This window comes from Buteo buteo, chromosome 13, assembly GCF_964188355.1.
Source record: "Buteo buteo chromosome 13, bButBut1.hap1.1, whole genome shotgun sequence".
Taxonomy (NCBI): Eukaryota; Metazoa; Chordata; class Aves; order Accipitriformes; family Accipitridae; genus Buteo; species Buteo buteo.
The window spans coordinates 14,390,578-14,403,383 of NC_134183.1; the positions used below are offsets into that span (position 1 = coordinate 14,390,578).

Consider the following 12,806-nt stretch of genomic DNA (forward strand, 5'->3'; position numbering starts at 1 on the left):
ATCCTATAAGAGGGGCTCCCACACTGCAGTTTCTGCCAGCTGCGTGCTGCTTGCCTGTCTTATTCCCCCATGCTAGCTCTGAAACAGCAGACAGGAAGGCAACCGTACACTGCCTTTCATCAGCTCTCCCCATCTCTGCTGCCTCCTTGGCATCAACCCCAGGGCACGTGTCTGACCACACTTTCTGACAGTGCTCTGATCTTACTACCAGAACAATGGGGCTTTTAATTGATTACACAACACCACTGCAAACTGATACACAGAGGGAAACATGGGGATGCTGCTGCCAGCAAACCCCTCTGGGAGGCAGCTTCCTTTGCGTGGAAGCGACTATGCCAAAGCAGGTCTTGTTACTGAAAGCACAGGGGCTCGGCAGTGTGCGAGAGATGCACCAGGTCAGCAAAAGGTAACTGGTCTCTGCAGCTGCCATAAACAAGCTGGTGCTTCAGAGCAGGGTTTCTGGGGAGGAACACTGGAAATGGTTTTTCACAGTAACCTGAGTGGGCATGTGGTAGACGCTTGTGTGTGTGTGTGCACGTGCATGTGTGTACAAGAATAGGTGAATGCACCCATGGAGTTAAGAAGAGAAAAAGACTAAGCATTAGGACACCTTCCAAGAATGAAGCATTTACGCACCTGCACCCAGCATAAGTGAGGAAATACTGTTTCTAAAAAATAAATACTACAAGGAAAAGTCAGATGTTTTCTGAAAAATCTTTGTGTCAAATATAAGAATTATTTGTGAAGCTCCTGGAATTCAGTCTGGCTTTAATGACAAATTTCACTGAAAGCTTAATTATGGACTTACTAAGGACCATATCCTTATCCCAGATTATGACAGCAGAATGAGGCTGGCAGTTTTCCTGACTCACTCTTCTTGGTGAACTCAAAAGTAACACATAGATGACATGATTACATTATAGATAACACACACATTATATGAATGCATGCATGTGGAAAATACATTTCAGGTGAAATGGAAGTAGTATAGGCACTACACTGACAAATCAACACAAAAACAACTGTCACTGTGAGCTCATCATCTCTCCTGTCTTTGTACTGTGAGGTGGAATGAGCAACTGGAAAGTAAAGCTCTTGTCTTTGGGACAGGTTCTTTAGACTATATATCAAGAGTAGTAACTACCAGCAGCGCTTAGACTGCACATCTTACAGAAGTACTTTACACATCTGACACTAATATACAAATTGAATGTCTCCTACTATTGCTGTGATGTGGGCAAGGGATTTACGACAATCACTAAACTCACGACAGGTAATGCTAGTTCCTTTGAATAGCGATGCAGCAGGTCCAAAGAGAAAGAAACTGTTATGCAAAGATTTTGTAATTAAAAAGTTAAAACAAATCTTCCCAACTGACGTTTCTTCGCAGAGAGCTGTTACACTGAGCAGCAAGTGGCCAGAGCAGCAAGGGTCAAGATCTACCTCTAAACCATGAAGAGGCTATTTAGGGACAGCGAGTGGCACGAAGGAGCTGGTGCCTCGCGGAGTCGTGTCCCCCAGCATCACCGAGGGCGCAGCGCTCACCGCAAGCCAGAGAGCGGCTGCCACCTGCTGTACTGCCGGCACTGTTCCTCAAACCATACACCTTCTCCGCCCGGCTACAGCCCCCTCACCAGCCCGCCTACAGCCCCCTCCCCAGCCCGGCTACAGCCCCCTTGGATTGAAAGCCCCAAAGGGAGACTCCGAGAAAGAGCCGAACCCAGAAAAGAAAGCAGGGGTGCTGGGGAGAACTAGAAGCAGTGATGTCGTGCAGGAAAGGAGCTAAGCACTGGTCGTGATCAGGGAAAGAAGATAAAATAAAAAGAGCAGGTCTTGCTAGGGATTTCACAGGCATGAAAGACTGCAGGAATTATGCTACGAGCTCAGCTGGTACAGTGTCCTGGTTAAGCTGGAAGAGTTAATTTTCTTCCTAGTAGCTGGTATAGTGCTGTGTTTTGAGTTCAGTATGAGAAGAATGTTGGTAACACACTGATGTTTTCAGTTGTTGCTAAGTAGTGTTTATACCAAGTCAAGGATTTCTCAGCTTCTCATGCCCAGCCAGCAAGAAAGCTGGAGGGGCACAAGAAGTTGGGAGGGGACACAGCCAGGGCAGCTGACCCAAACTGGCCAAAGGGATATTCCATACCATGTGACATCATGTCTAGTATATAAACTGGGGGGAGTTGGCCTTGGGGGGGGGAATCACTGCTCAGGAACTAACTGGGCATTGGTCAGCAGGTGGTGAGCAATTGCATTGTGCATCACTTCTTTTGTATATTCCAATTCTTCTATTATTATTATTGTCATTTTATTATTGTTATTATTATCATTATTAGTTTCTTCCTTTCTGTCCTATTAAACTCTTCTTATCTCAACCTATGAGTTTTACTTATTTTTTTCCTGATTCTCTCCCCCATCCCACTGGGTGGGAGGGGAGTAAGAGAGCAGCTGCATAGTGCTTAGTTGCTGGCTGGGGTTAAACCACGACATGCAGTTTATTAGTCTGTTATTTTTTGTGCTTGGGTATCTGCATGCACAAAGCCAGTAACAGCACTTGGTGGATATGGAGCACTTTTTGAAAAAACACATGAGTGCACACAGAAGAAGTTTCATGCACAAGGTATCTGTTGTGCACCAAATCCTATGTTGTAAGCACAGTTAAGGGACTTTAAACTTATTGAAGAAAACTGTACTTTCTCTGAAGAGCCCTACTATTGCAACAAAGGAGGTTGGGGCAAGAGCTGAACTACAGTAAAATATTTATTGCAAAAGAATTCCAGGCTTATCTGCCTGGGTAATGAGACATTTGAGACCTCCATGCAATACAGCGCACACAGATCTAAGGAAATACAGATTGCCCATGTGAGTAGGGGCAAAGGCAAGTAAAAAAGTACCATGATCTCATTTTCCTGATAAGGTTCAGATCTTCCTATGTGAAACAGGAGTTTTAAAAGGCGTCTGATCTCCAAAGGCACACAGATCAACTGTTAGTTAAGGATATAAGACATTACAAAACTAAAAGAAATAGAAGTTCAGAGCTAGACTGGATTCCCTTGACACCTTATGATGGAGGGTTACTAATAGAAAAAGTTAATTAGGAAGCAGAAAAATATCAAATAAATGGGAATTAGAGACATTGAAATGATTCGGTGAAGGCAGCATGGTTTCTGAGTGTAGCCTCTCTTACTGGGAGAAGTTCAGAAAGTAAGGAGAAGACTCAGAAGCAGCCAGTGGAAGTCTGTAGCCAGGCAGCCTCTGTGCTGTTACCAAAGCCAGTCTCTTTATAAAATAGATTCAGAGAGGAAAGCATGGCAAAAAAAATCAGTTACCAAACTGCAAACTGTGACCAGAGCTTCCAGCTGAAGCTTCCCCAGTTAGTGTAAGTGAAGCAAAAGGAAAAATATTTTGTACAGGTACATGCATACAAATACACATCCTGCCTTGATTTGGCTAGCTGGGAATGGGCAATTCATCAATGCAAACAGGACAAGATTCAGGTCTTCTCACTGCATGGGAGTTACGCCAACTACACTAAGGTGCAGTATTGGTTTGAAACAGAAGAACTAGTCATGAGTAACTTCTCTGAGGCCAGAAGATAGTGTCTTTTTCTATTTTACCTTAATCAAGCCTGACACGTGCTTGTGGACCTATATTCTGTGCCTATGAGAGGGACAGGGCACTTTAGAGAAGAGACTCAGAAACCATCAGGAATAAACAATACAAAGCAGGGCAAAGAGCAGATGAAAGGGCCATGAGTGTGTCAGACAAATGAGACAGAGTGGAGTAAAACAAGCAGAGCATAAAAACAAATCAGTGGAAAGAGGAAGCAAGCAGTGACAGCATCCAAGAAAGAAAATCTTCTGTATAGTCCCTATGGCCAGGTGTGTGTTTGTAGCACTCTCTCCCTGCCCTGAGGAGGCATGAAGTTTGATTGCTTGGCTCAAGCAACACACACCAGCAGAGAGCAGAACTGAATGAGCCAGCTGTGATCACAATTTGAAAAACTAGAGTCTAGAGATAGGTAGTTTTCACAAGCTCCACCATTAGCAAAGAGGGCTGAAACTAGCTACCCTCCAGTGACCCCTCTAGCAACCATAGGGCCCAAGAGCTGTGGTGAGATGCAGCCTGCAGGAAAAGAAAACCTCCTGTATTTCAAGTTAGCATCATGCAAAACCGCATGCAGCCTTCCCGGAACTGTGAACAACCAGATCCATTGCCTCTGATTCCTGTTGAAATTCAGAGCTACAGAGTAAAAATGGCACAAAATTGATCAATTTAACTGTTGTCTCTACATGGGAAAAGGATGTTCATTTATAAAAACAGTCACTGTTATTATTCACAGAGCAGAGGATGCAAAGGCAGAGACCAAAGAAAAGAGTAGCACAAATATCTTTCCTCTTTGTAGCAACAAAGATGCCCTAGGAGTAGGGTAATGGAAAGCACTCTGAGCAGAAGGTGCTTGTTTCCCTTCTTCTTTTCAAAAGCCAAAACACTCATCGGACACAGTCCATGCAAGGACAGATACACAAGACAGCCCTTTAGCAGGATACAGAGCTAGTTTGCTGGGAAAAATCCCAGTGCTGCTTCTCAGCAGCTGCGCGAGAACAGCTGGGCTTCCACCCCTGCCCCAGGGCCATCACTACCACTGCCTCCCTCCAGCTTGCAAGTAAGGGCTTCGGCTGCCCATGCCCCAAGCAGTTGGTAACACTTCAAACCCTAGCTGCAAACTATAAACAGTTTCCAATTTGTGCATTCCTAACTCAGCAGAGAGTGCAATGGTTACTGTTGCTGAGGGCTAAACAGGGGTCATAGGGCGATACTACTAGCAGTGAATTATTTATGTACTGTAGCATCGGGATTTAGGGTCATGGCCACAAGAAGAGAATATTCTGGGTCACCCCTCCTTGCTACAGAAAAATATACCCAGCTTTGAAAGCAAACAGCTGATATTCCTTGTTCACTGTCAAAGATTCCCTAACTCATTGCCATACTGAAAGTAAAGCAAATACTCTGCCCACTTAAGAAACGCTTGAACAAAAAACACCCTGACAAACTGACAAAAACAAACCATCCTCACAAATGCAGTCAGAGGGGAACAGCAGACAAAACGTTGCTGGTTATAACTCTCAGAAATCAGCCCCAGTTTCTACCTGGAGCTCAGCATGCATTAGTTCTTGCTGTGGCACTCCAAAGCAAGATCCAGACAAGAGGTAGTCATATATGGTCAGGCTGAAAGATCCTATAATCATTAAAAAATCAGCTAAGTTGAAAGCATTACAAGTGTTTCTGTAAAACATGACTATTTTAGCTCCTGTTTGTCAAAGCACTTCCACTTGCTGCACTTAGAAATGAACTTAAGTATCAGTTACTGTCACTGCTCAGCCCAGAATCACAGCAGTGCCTCTGCTTAAAAGGTGTGTGGTAGTGCCTGAAAACAAGACCGGATTTTCAGCTCTGAAATGCACATGCATATCTCAGTGCACAGACAGCCTTTCATGTCACATGAGAGTGACAGTTCTCCTGTGAATTTGTAAACCCTCCTTTCTATCAAAAGACATAAAATGAGCCCTGCCTCCATCAAAATGTTCTTTTTAAGTGAGTTAATAAGGATTTTCTGTAAAAGCTGGATGAGAACTTAGCAGAGAAATAACATCTACACACAGTACTGCTAACTGACCATTTACGATGAAATAAAATCTAATGTGTGATCTTACTTACGGTGAAGCGCAGGGAAGTCTTGCTTAACCTTCCCTGGGCGTGGGAAACTGTTCACGATGGGCTATTTCTAGCCCACTGTAACAATTTCTGTTTATACTGTTGTTCTCCTCATCCCAGAGGTTTTGGTGGGCTGCACAGTGAGATTTAATGCACTTGTCATCACTACAGTGAATTATTCTGGATGTTACACTTAACTCCAGTTGGCACAACCTCAAACAGATAGAAATATCTGACTACATTCTGATTTTCTCCTACTCTATTAGTCAGCAGCAGTTCTCAGAGACGAAGCCAAACCATTCCACTCCTCATATTTACATTCTGCTTAGAGCGCTGATAGCATTTTTCCTCAAACCGATGTAGACCCTGTCTGCTGGAGAAGCACTTCATAATATTTAAACCATCGTGCAGTGCTGATCAAGTTCAGGTAACACAGCTCTGAAAGGTATAATCTTTTACCAGCTACCATATTATAGAAGTCAATCAACTCCTTAAAATGCTCTGAAAGTCAAGCTTTCCAAGCACTCAATCTGCCATTCATACTTCTACACACAGGTGAATAATTTTACCAGGACTTATCTAAATAAAGAAAAGCAAGCATCAAAAAAATGAAAACATCAGGAATCACTCAGACAAGTCTGGCAACACTGCCTCTGATTTCAAAGGCTGTAGGATCCAACCCTGTAGCACACTGGAGCTATAGCAAAAGTAACATATGGGCATCCGAGTCAGATTTCCAGAATTAGTGTGAAGACAAGGCCCAGACAAAGTTGCCTTGAAGCCAAAAGACCTGGGCAGTTGGGGAACTAGCCCTTATTTAAGAAAATACTTCAAAGAGCCTATTTTCTGAGTAAGCTACTTTCAGGACCCTTTGCTATACAGAGACAAGTGACCTAAAAGATATTACAATGTATTTAACACTGTGAAGCTATTTTCTTGCAAAGGCAGAGAGCAGGGGCAGGTGGGGTTTGTGATGGAATACATGGGCCAGACCCTTAGCAAGTGTAAACCAGCATGACTTTTTGTCCTCATTGAAGGCATGGTAATTCATACCAGCCAGCATCCCTATGTGTGTAGTCTGATAAAGGGAGGAGTCTAAATAAAATGCATATTCCCAAATAAATAAAAACTGCGTCACTCATCTCTTTTTCTTTGTAAAAAGCTAAAATTTCTTCCCTCAGACTCTGTTGACTGCGATTGAAGTTCAGCCTTAAAAATGTGATCAATGGTTTTAAATGTTTTGATTAAAATTTCTTAATTAAAATAATTTTTATGAAGCATTATCTGCTGGAGATAAGGGTTTTCCCCACTCATGCTGACAACTGTTCTTATAAAGAAGCTCCTCACCAATTTTTATGTTCAAACATAGGAACATCTTGGATTCATAGCACACAAGAAGTACACATCATTTGGAGGGACTTTTTCACCAAAAAATAAATACGAACTGAGAGAGTACATGCATTTGTCCAGAAGAAGAACTGTTATGGAAGCCTGAGCTTTTGCTTTTAAACAGGATTTTCTCTGGCACATCGAGAGCGTTCCTTCTTATTACAGCAGTGTGTAAAACCGCTGAGAAAAGGATACCAAACTACTTCCTTAGAAGTCAGCCAGAAAGGACAGACTACTAGCTTGAGCTATCTGGATTTACAGGGGAAAAGAAATAAAAAAGGAAAGCAAAAGAACGCTCCCACCCTGATCGCACCGCTTTCCCCAACGCCCCTTGCGACCCCAAGCCAAAGCCCCCCCCCAGGAGGACGCAGAGCCATTTCCTTCGCACTTTTTAAACTTCTCCCTGGCCGGGCCACGCAGGGCAGGACCCGGGGGGGGTCCGGATCGCCTCTGTCCCCCTGGGGTCCATGGGAGGGAGAGGGGGGGGTCCCGGGGGGGGGCGAGGGGATGAGGCGGCTCTGCGCGGAGGGGCGGGGCGGGCGCGGGGCAGCGCGGAGCTGTCCGCAGCACCGGTGCTGAACGGGGGGGGCCGCGCCCCGCTGCCCGCGGTGGGGGGGAAGGGGAGAGGTCCCACGGTGCTGCTCCGAGGAAGGGAGGGCTGAGAGGGGCACTAGGAGGGGTCCCTGGATGGGAGGTGGAAGGGGGTGGGGAGGGACTGTCCATGGGGTGGGGTTGTGCCCGGACGGACCGTGCAAAGGAGGAACTCCTGGATAGATGGGAAAGGGAAAATCCTTGGACGGGTGGTGCAAAGAGGGAACTCCTGGACGGCCCGCGGAAAGGGATAATCCTTGGACGGGTGGTGCAAAGAGGGAACTCCTGGACGGCCCTCGCAAAGGAGAAAACCCTCGGATGAGTGGTTCAAGGGGGGGACCCCTCGCAGCGATAGCGCAGTGGAAGATCATTTGGACAGGCGGACAGGGAAATCCTTGGAAGGGTGGTGCAAGGGGGAAACTCGTGGTCAGCCAGTGCAAAGGATAAAGGCTTGAATAGGTAGTTCACAGGGAGACTCCTTGGACAGGTAGTGCAGCGGGGGAACCCTCGGACAGCGGTGCAAAAGGGGAACCGTCGGACAGCCAGTTCAAAGGCGGAATTCTTGGAGGGGTCATGCAATGGGGAAACTCTTGGACAGGCTGCACAAATGGGAAGCCCTTGGATGGGTGGTTGAAGGGAGGGCCCCTTGGATGGGTAGTGCAACGGGAAAACCCTTGGACAGGCGGTGCAAAGAGAAAACCCTTGGACAAGCGGTGCAAAGGGAAAACCCTTGGACAGGCGGTGCAAAGGGGAAACCCTCGGACAGGCGGTGCAAAGGGAAAACCCTCGGACAGGCGGTGCAAAGGGAAAACCCTTGGACAGGCGGTGCAAAGGGAAAACCCTTGGACAGGCGGTGCAAAGGGGAAACCCTTGGCCAGGCGGTGCAAAGGAGGAACCTTTGGAGAGAGGGTGTCCCTAGACAGAAGGGGTGCTGGAAAGAGGGGGAGGATCGCACCTGTGTATGTTCATCTCCCGGGGCGGGCGCCGCGCCTTGTCGTAGGCCACCTTGGCGAAGACGCCGGCGATGAGCACGAAGGCGATGGCCCCGCACGAGATGTAGACGGTGGCGTTGGTGCTGTCCTTGTCCGGGTCGTACTTGTTGGCGTCCCCGTCGGCGCCGTTGCTGCCGTCGGCGGGCAGCGCGCCGCTGGCGGTGGTGGGGTGGGCCCACTCGGGGCTCTTGTAGTTGCGGCACAGGCTCTGGTTGAGCTTCTCGGCGCGCTTGTTGCAGCAGAAGCGGTAGAAGCAGGTGCCGCAGCAGTAGCGGAAGCCCGTAAGGCTGTTGTTGCACTCGAACTCCTTGTCCCACTGCCCGCTCACGTCGTAGTACCCCCAGCACGTCTCGTGGGCCGGGGCCGAGCCCCCGCCGCCGCCCCCGCCGCCGGGGGGCGTCCTGCCGCCGCCCGCGCCCTTCCCGCGCCCGGGCAGCGCCGTGGGGGCGGCAGCCCCCGGGCCCGCCAGCGTCTGGTTGAGGAGCTCCTTGCCCGGCTTGGGGGTCCGCCGCGGCGCCGCCGCCCCCTGGGTCCGGTTGCCCTTGGCGCGGGGGGGACCGGCCGCCTGCGCGGCCAGCAGCAGGGCCAGGAGCTGCAGGGAGAGCAGGAGCAGCGGCAGCAGCAGGTGCCGCGGCCCCATGGCGGGGCTCGGCGGGGGGCCGCGGGGCGCGGCGGGGCGCGGCGCGGGGTGGGGGCGGCGGGCGGCGGCGCGGGGCTCAGCGGCCGCGGCGCTGCCCCATGGGGGGGTGGGGGGCCGGGGGGGGGGGGGCGGGCGGGCGCGGGGGGTCCCGCTGCTGCCGCGCGGCTCTTCAGCGGCGGCTGCCCGGCGCCGGGCGCTTCATGCCGGCGCGCAGCGAGCGGCGGAGCCCGGCGGAGCGGGGCTCGAGGCGGCGGGGTCCCGTGCCGGCCGGTGCTCCTCCGGCGAGGGGCTGCGAGAGACGGGGAGAGGGTCAGAGCGCGCCGCGCCCCCGGCACCCCCCGCCCGGCACCCCCCGCCACCCCCCCAAGCCCACGGCCTTACCATGCCGGAGCGGGACTGCAGCGGGGCCGCGGCGCCGCGGAGCAGGCGGGCTGCCCGCGCTCCTCGCGGAGGCGGGGGCGGAGCGGCGCGGAGCCGGGCGCGGAGCAGGGGCGGGCGCCGAGCCGAGAGCCGCGCCGCGCCGGGCGCTCCGGATTAGGCCCGCCCACCGCTGCCGGGCCCGCTCCTTACATCACTCCGGGCCGGCGTCACGGCACGCGGGGCGCCGCTTCGCGAACACGCCGGGCCGGCGGCCCCCGCCGCCCCCCGCCGCCGCCGCCCCCCCGGGGCAGCGCGCACCGGTCCCGGTCCCGGTCCCGGCCCCGGCCCCGGCCCCGGTCCCGGCCCCGCCTGCCCGGGAGGCCTCGGGCTGAGCGGTCTGGCTCCCGGCGGCGTGCGTGGGAAGGGTCCCTAGAGGGGTGTGCGGGGGCGTGGTCCCCACTGGTGCGAGGTGCCTGGGGTCACGGTGCCTACAGAGGTGGGCAGGGGTATGGTCCCTACAGGGCTGTGCGGTGTAGGGTCCCTCCAGCTGTCCCTGGGGATGTGGTCCCACCGGGTCAGCTGTCTTGACAGTCCCTATAGGGGTGCACGGGACCACGGTGCCTACAGGGACACGCAGGGGCTATGGTGGCTATAGATTTGAAGTCTGTGTGGTCCCTAATAGTGTGTGCACTGGCTATTGTTCCTGTACGTGTGCATGAGTTCATGGATCCATGTGTGCAGGCAATATGGCCCCTGTGGATGTTTGAGGGCTACATTGACCCTGTTGGTGCGTGTAAGTGTCAGGGACCCTCTGAACCTACGTGGTGACATGCTCGCCATCACAGTGTGTGGGGGAGGTATGATCCTTATGGATGTGTATGAGCAGGCCCTATAAATGTGCACAAGTTGTTTGGGTCGGGGGCCCTAGAGACACATGTGGGCTCCCGGGGTTAAAGGAGCCTGGGTGTCCAAACAGCTCTGCTCCAGGCAGCTCAGGAGCAGAGCTCCTTTGCCTCTCTAGGAGGTTCCTGTCCCCGCACAGTGCCTGCAGCACAACCTGGTGCTGGGCAGATGTTGGCCCCAGGGCTGTCAGGCCATGCTGCCCACCAGGCCCGTGCTGTCCCCGCTGCCCTGCCACCCCCTGCACAGGGACACACCTCCCAAGCTGCACAGGGACTGCTACACCAGCCTGGGGCTGTTGGCACCTGCCTAGGAAGGTGCACTGCGTCCAGCTGAGTCCCAGTTCCCTGCTGCAAGGGCTCAGCTATCGCACTCGGTGGAGAAGAAGCCATCCCCCACCCCAACTTGTCTGATACACTCCCCACTTCTTCAAACTGGTTCCCCCCCCAGGGCAGCTCTGGGGTGCTGTAGAGATGGGCTAGCAATGCCCTGAGCTGGCCATACCCAGTGACCTAGGCACAGCCACCACGTGTTTGTTTAAGGCAGTTTTGAGCAAGCTTCCTGCAGGTGCAGAAGGTTTCACTGCTGTGAGCCGCTGGGCCCCCATGCTAGAATTTCCTCAAAGTCCTGGTGCTTCCCCCGTGTCCCATTGCAAACTAAACTAAAGCCTTTACAAATATTTCCTGAAGACATACAAGGCATTGCCAGCTGTAAGGACACACAGAGGACAGAGAGAAATCACAGCAAAGAGGAGCACATGAAGACAGGAACTGAAGTGATGCCCTGTAGCTGTAGGCAAGCAGTTTTCAGGAGTGGGGAGCGTGGCGTAGGGGGAAGACAGCAGTGGAGAGAAAGTGAAAACCACCCCTGAAAATCCCCTCCCCTGTACCTCAAACCCTGCAAATCATTTCCTCAAGCTACCTAGGTTTGAAAGCCCACAGATCTTGGCTGAGGCCGTTTTATAACTCTCTTAGGACACCCCACGGACCGTAAGGTTGGCAAAGAAAGCTTTAGGTCTGCCATCTAAAGCTGCTCCAAAGCTGGGGGACACCTGGGGAAATCAGACAATAGCTTCATTCCTCAAGAAGACCCACCTGGCAGTACTAGGAGTACTGTGTTTAAGGGATGTGCCCAGGTCTCACTGGTAGATCAACACCATGGGGTCCCCAGGCCTCAGCAGTACCTGACCCCAAACTCAGAAGTGAGGCAGAAGGAGACAGCCTAAGACCAGTGTGGCATGTGACCACCCAGATGGGAGTTTGAGCTGCTTTAATGCACGTTCCGTTCTGAACCCTGAATACTGTGAGCCTGGCTGATCTGTCCTTCCTTTGGGGATTATGCTTCCATTATAGGTGTCCTCCAAAACCTTACATCAAAGATTGTAAAGCAGATTTGGCTGAGGTTGGGAGGCCATCTCCAAACATTGTGGCCCTTCCAGCTCCCCAGCACAGCTTCATCAAAATCGCCCTGGCAAGCATCTTCAGTCCTGACCTGCCTTGAAACTCTGTCCCTACTTCTCCAAGGCAGGTGCTTTGCAAAGTGTAGGAGGCAACAGGATGTAATAGTCTGCATCTTCCCCTCATCTGGTTGTTCCCTGCACACTTATACAGGAACTGAGGTCTCTGCAGAGGCACTGCTTTGGGGAGGGGAGGTATCACTCTAGAGGAAGCCCAGCATCCTCTCCCGTGTGGGCAAGGCTACCTGCTGAAGGCAATCCTCAGGAACAAGATCCGTAGTTCTTGAGACATAAAATTATTGATGCTCTTCTGTCCTTATGCCAAATGTTACAAGGGCACAGAAAATGTCTAGCAAAACCATATCTCCCTGGAGAACAGTGCTAAGTGCTAAGTGTTCCGCCCCAGAGAATATTTGGGGTCTGAGACTTGTCTTTTTTTAGTGTGTCTAGTGTGTCTAGCACAGCCTCCAGCACTGGCTGAGAATTGGACTCCACGTGCTCCTGCGATACCGCTATGGCTGAATCAGACCAAGGTAATGATGAAACATCCAGATGCCTCTGCCTCCTCCTGCTCAATTTATCAACACCAATAAGCATGCTAAAGAAGGACAAAGTCTCCATGGATCTCCTGTATAATCCCATTGCCTTGCCCAGAGCCAAAATAATGGGATGGAAAGAGCTAAAGCAAATGTGGAAAAAAGGAAACAGTCCCCGAGGAGCAGTGTCAGGTTCCTGGGACTTTTCTGGGGCTTGCAGTTGTGCT

At 51.5% G+C, this 12,806-nt stretch overlaps 1 protein-coding gene across 1 annotated transcript in view; it reads right to left on the bottom strand.

Annotated features, from left to right (window-relative positions):
- The window catches only part of SHISA6 (shisa family member 6), a 257,505-nt gene extending 248,178 nt beyond the window's left edge, over positions 1 to 9,327 (bottom strand). Inside the window, exon 1 of the mRNA XM_075043929.1 lies at positions 8,651 to 9,327. Within this exon, the coding sequence (XP_074900030.1) occupies positions 8,651 to 9,327 (677 nt within the window). The remainder of the gene's footprint in view (positions 1 to 8,650) is intronic.
- Between the last annotated feature and the right edge of the window lie 3,479 nt (positions 9,328 to 12,806).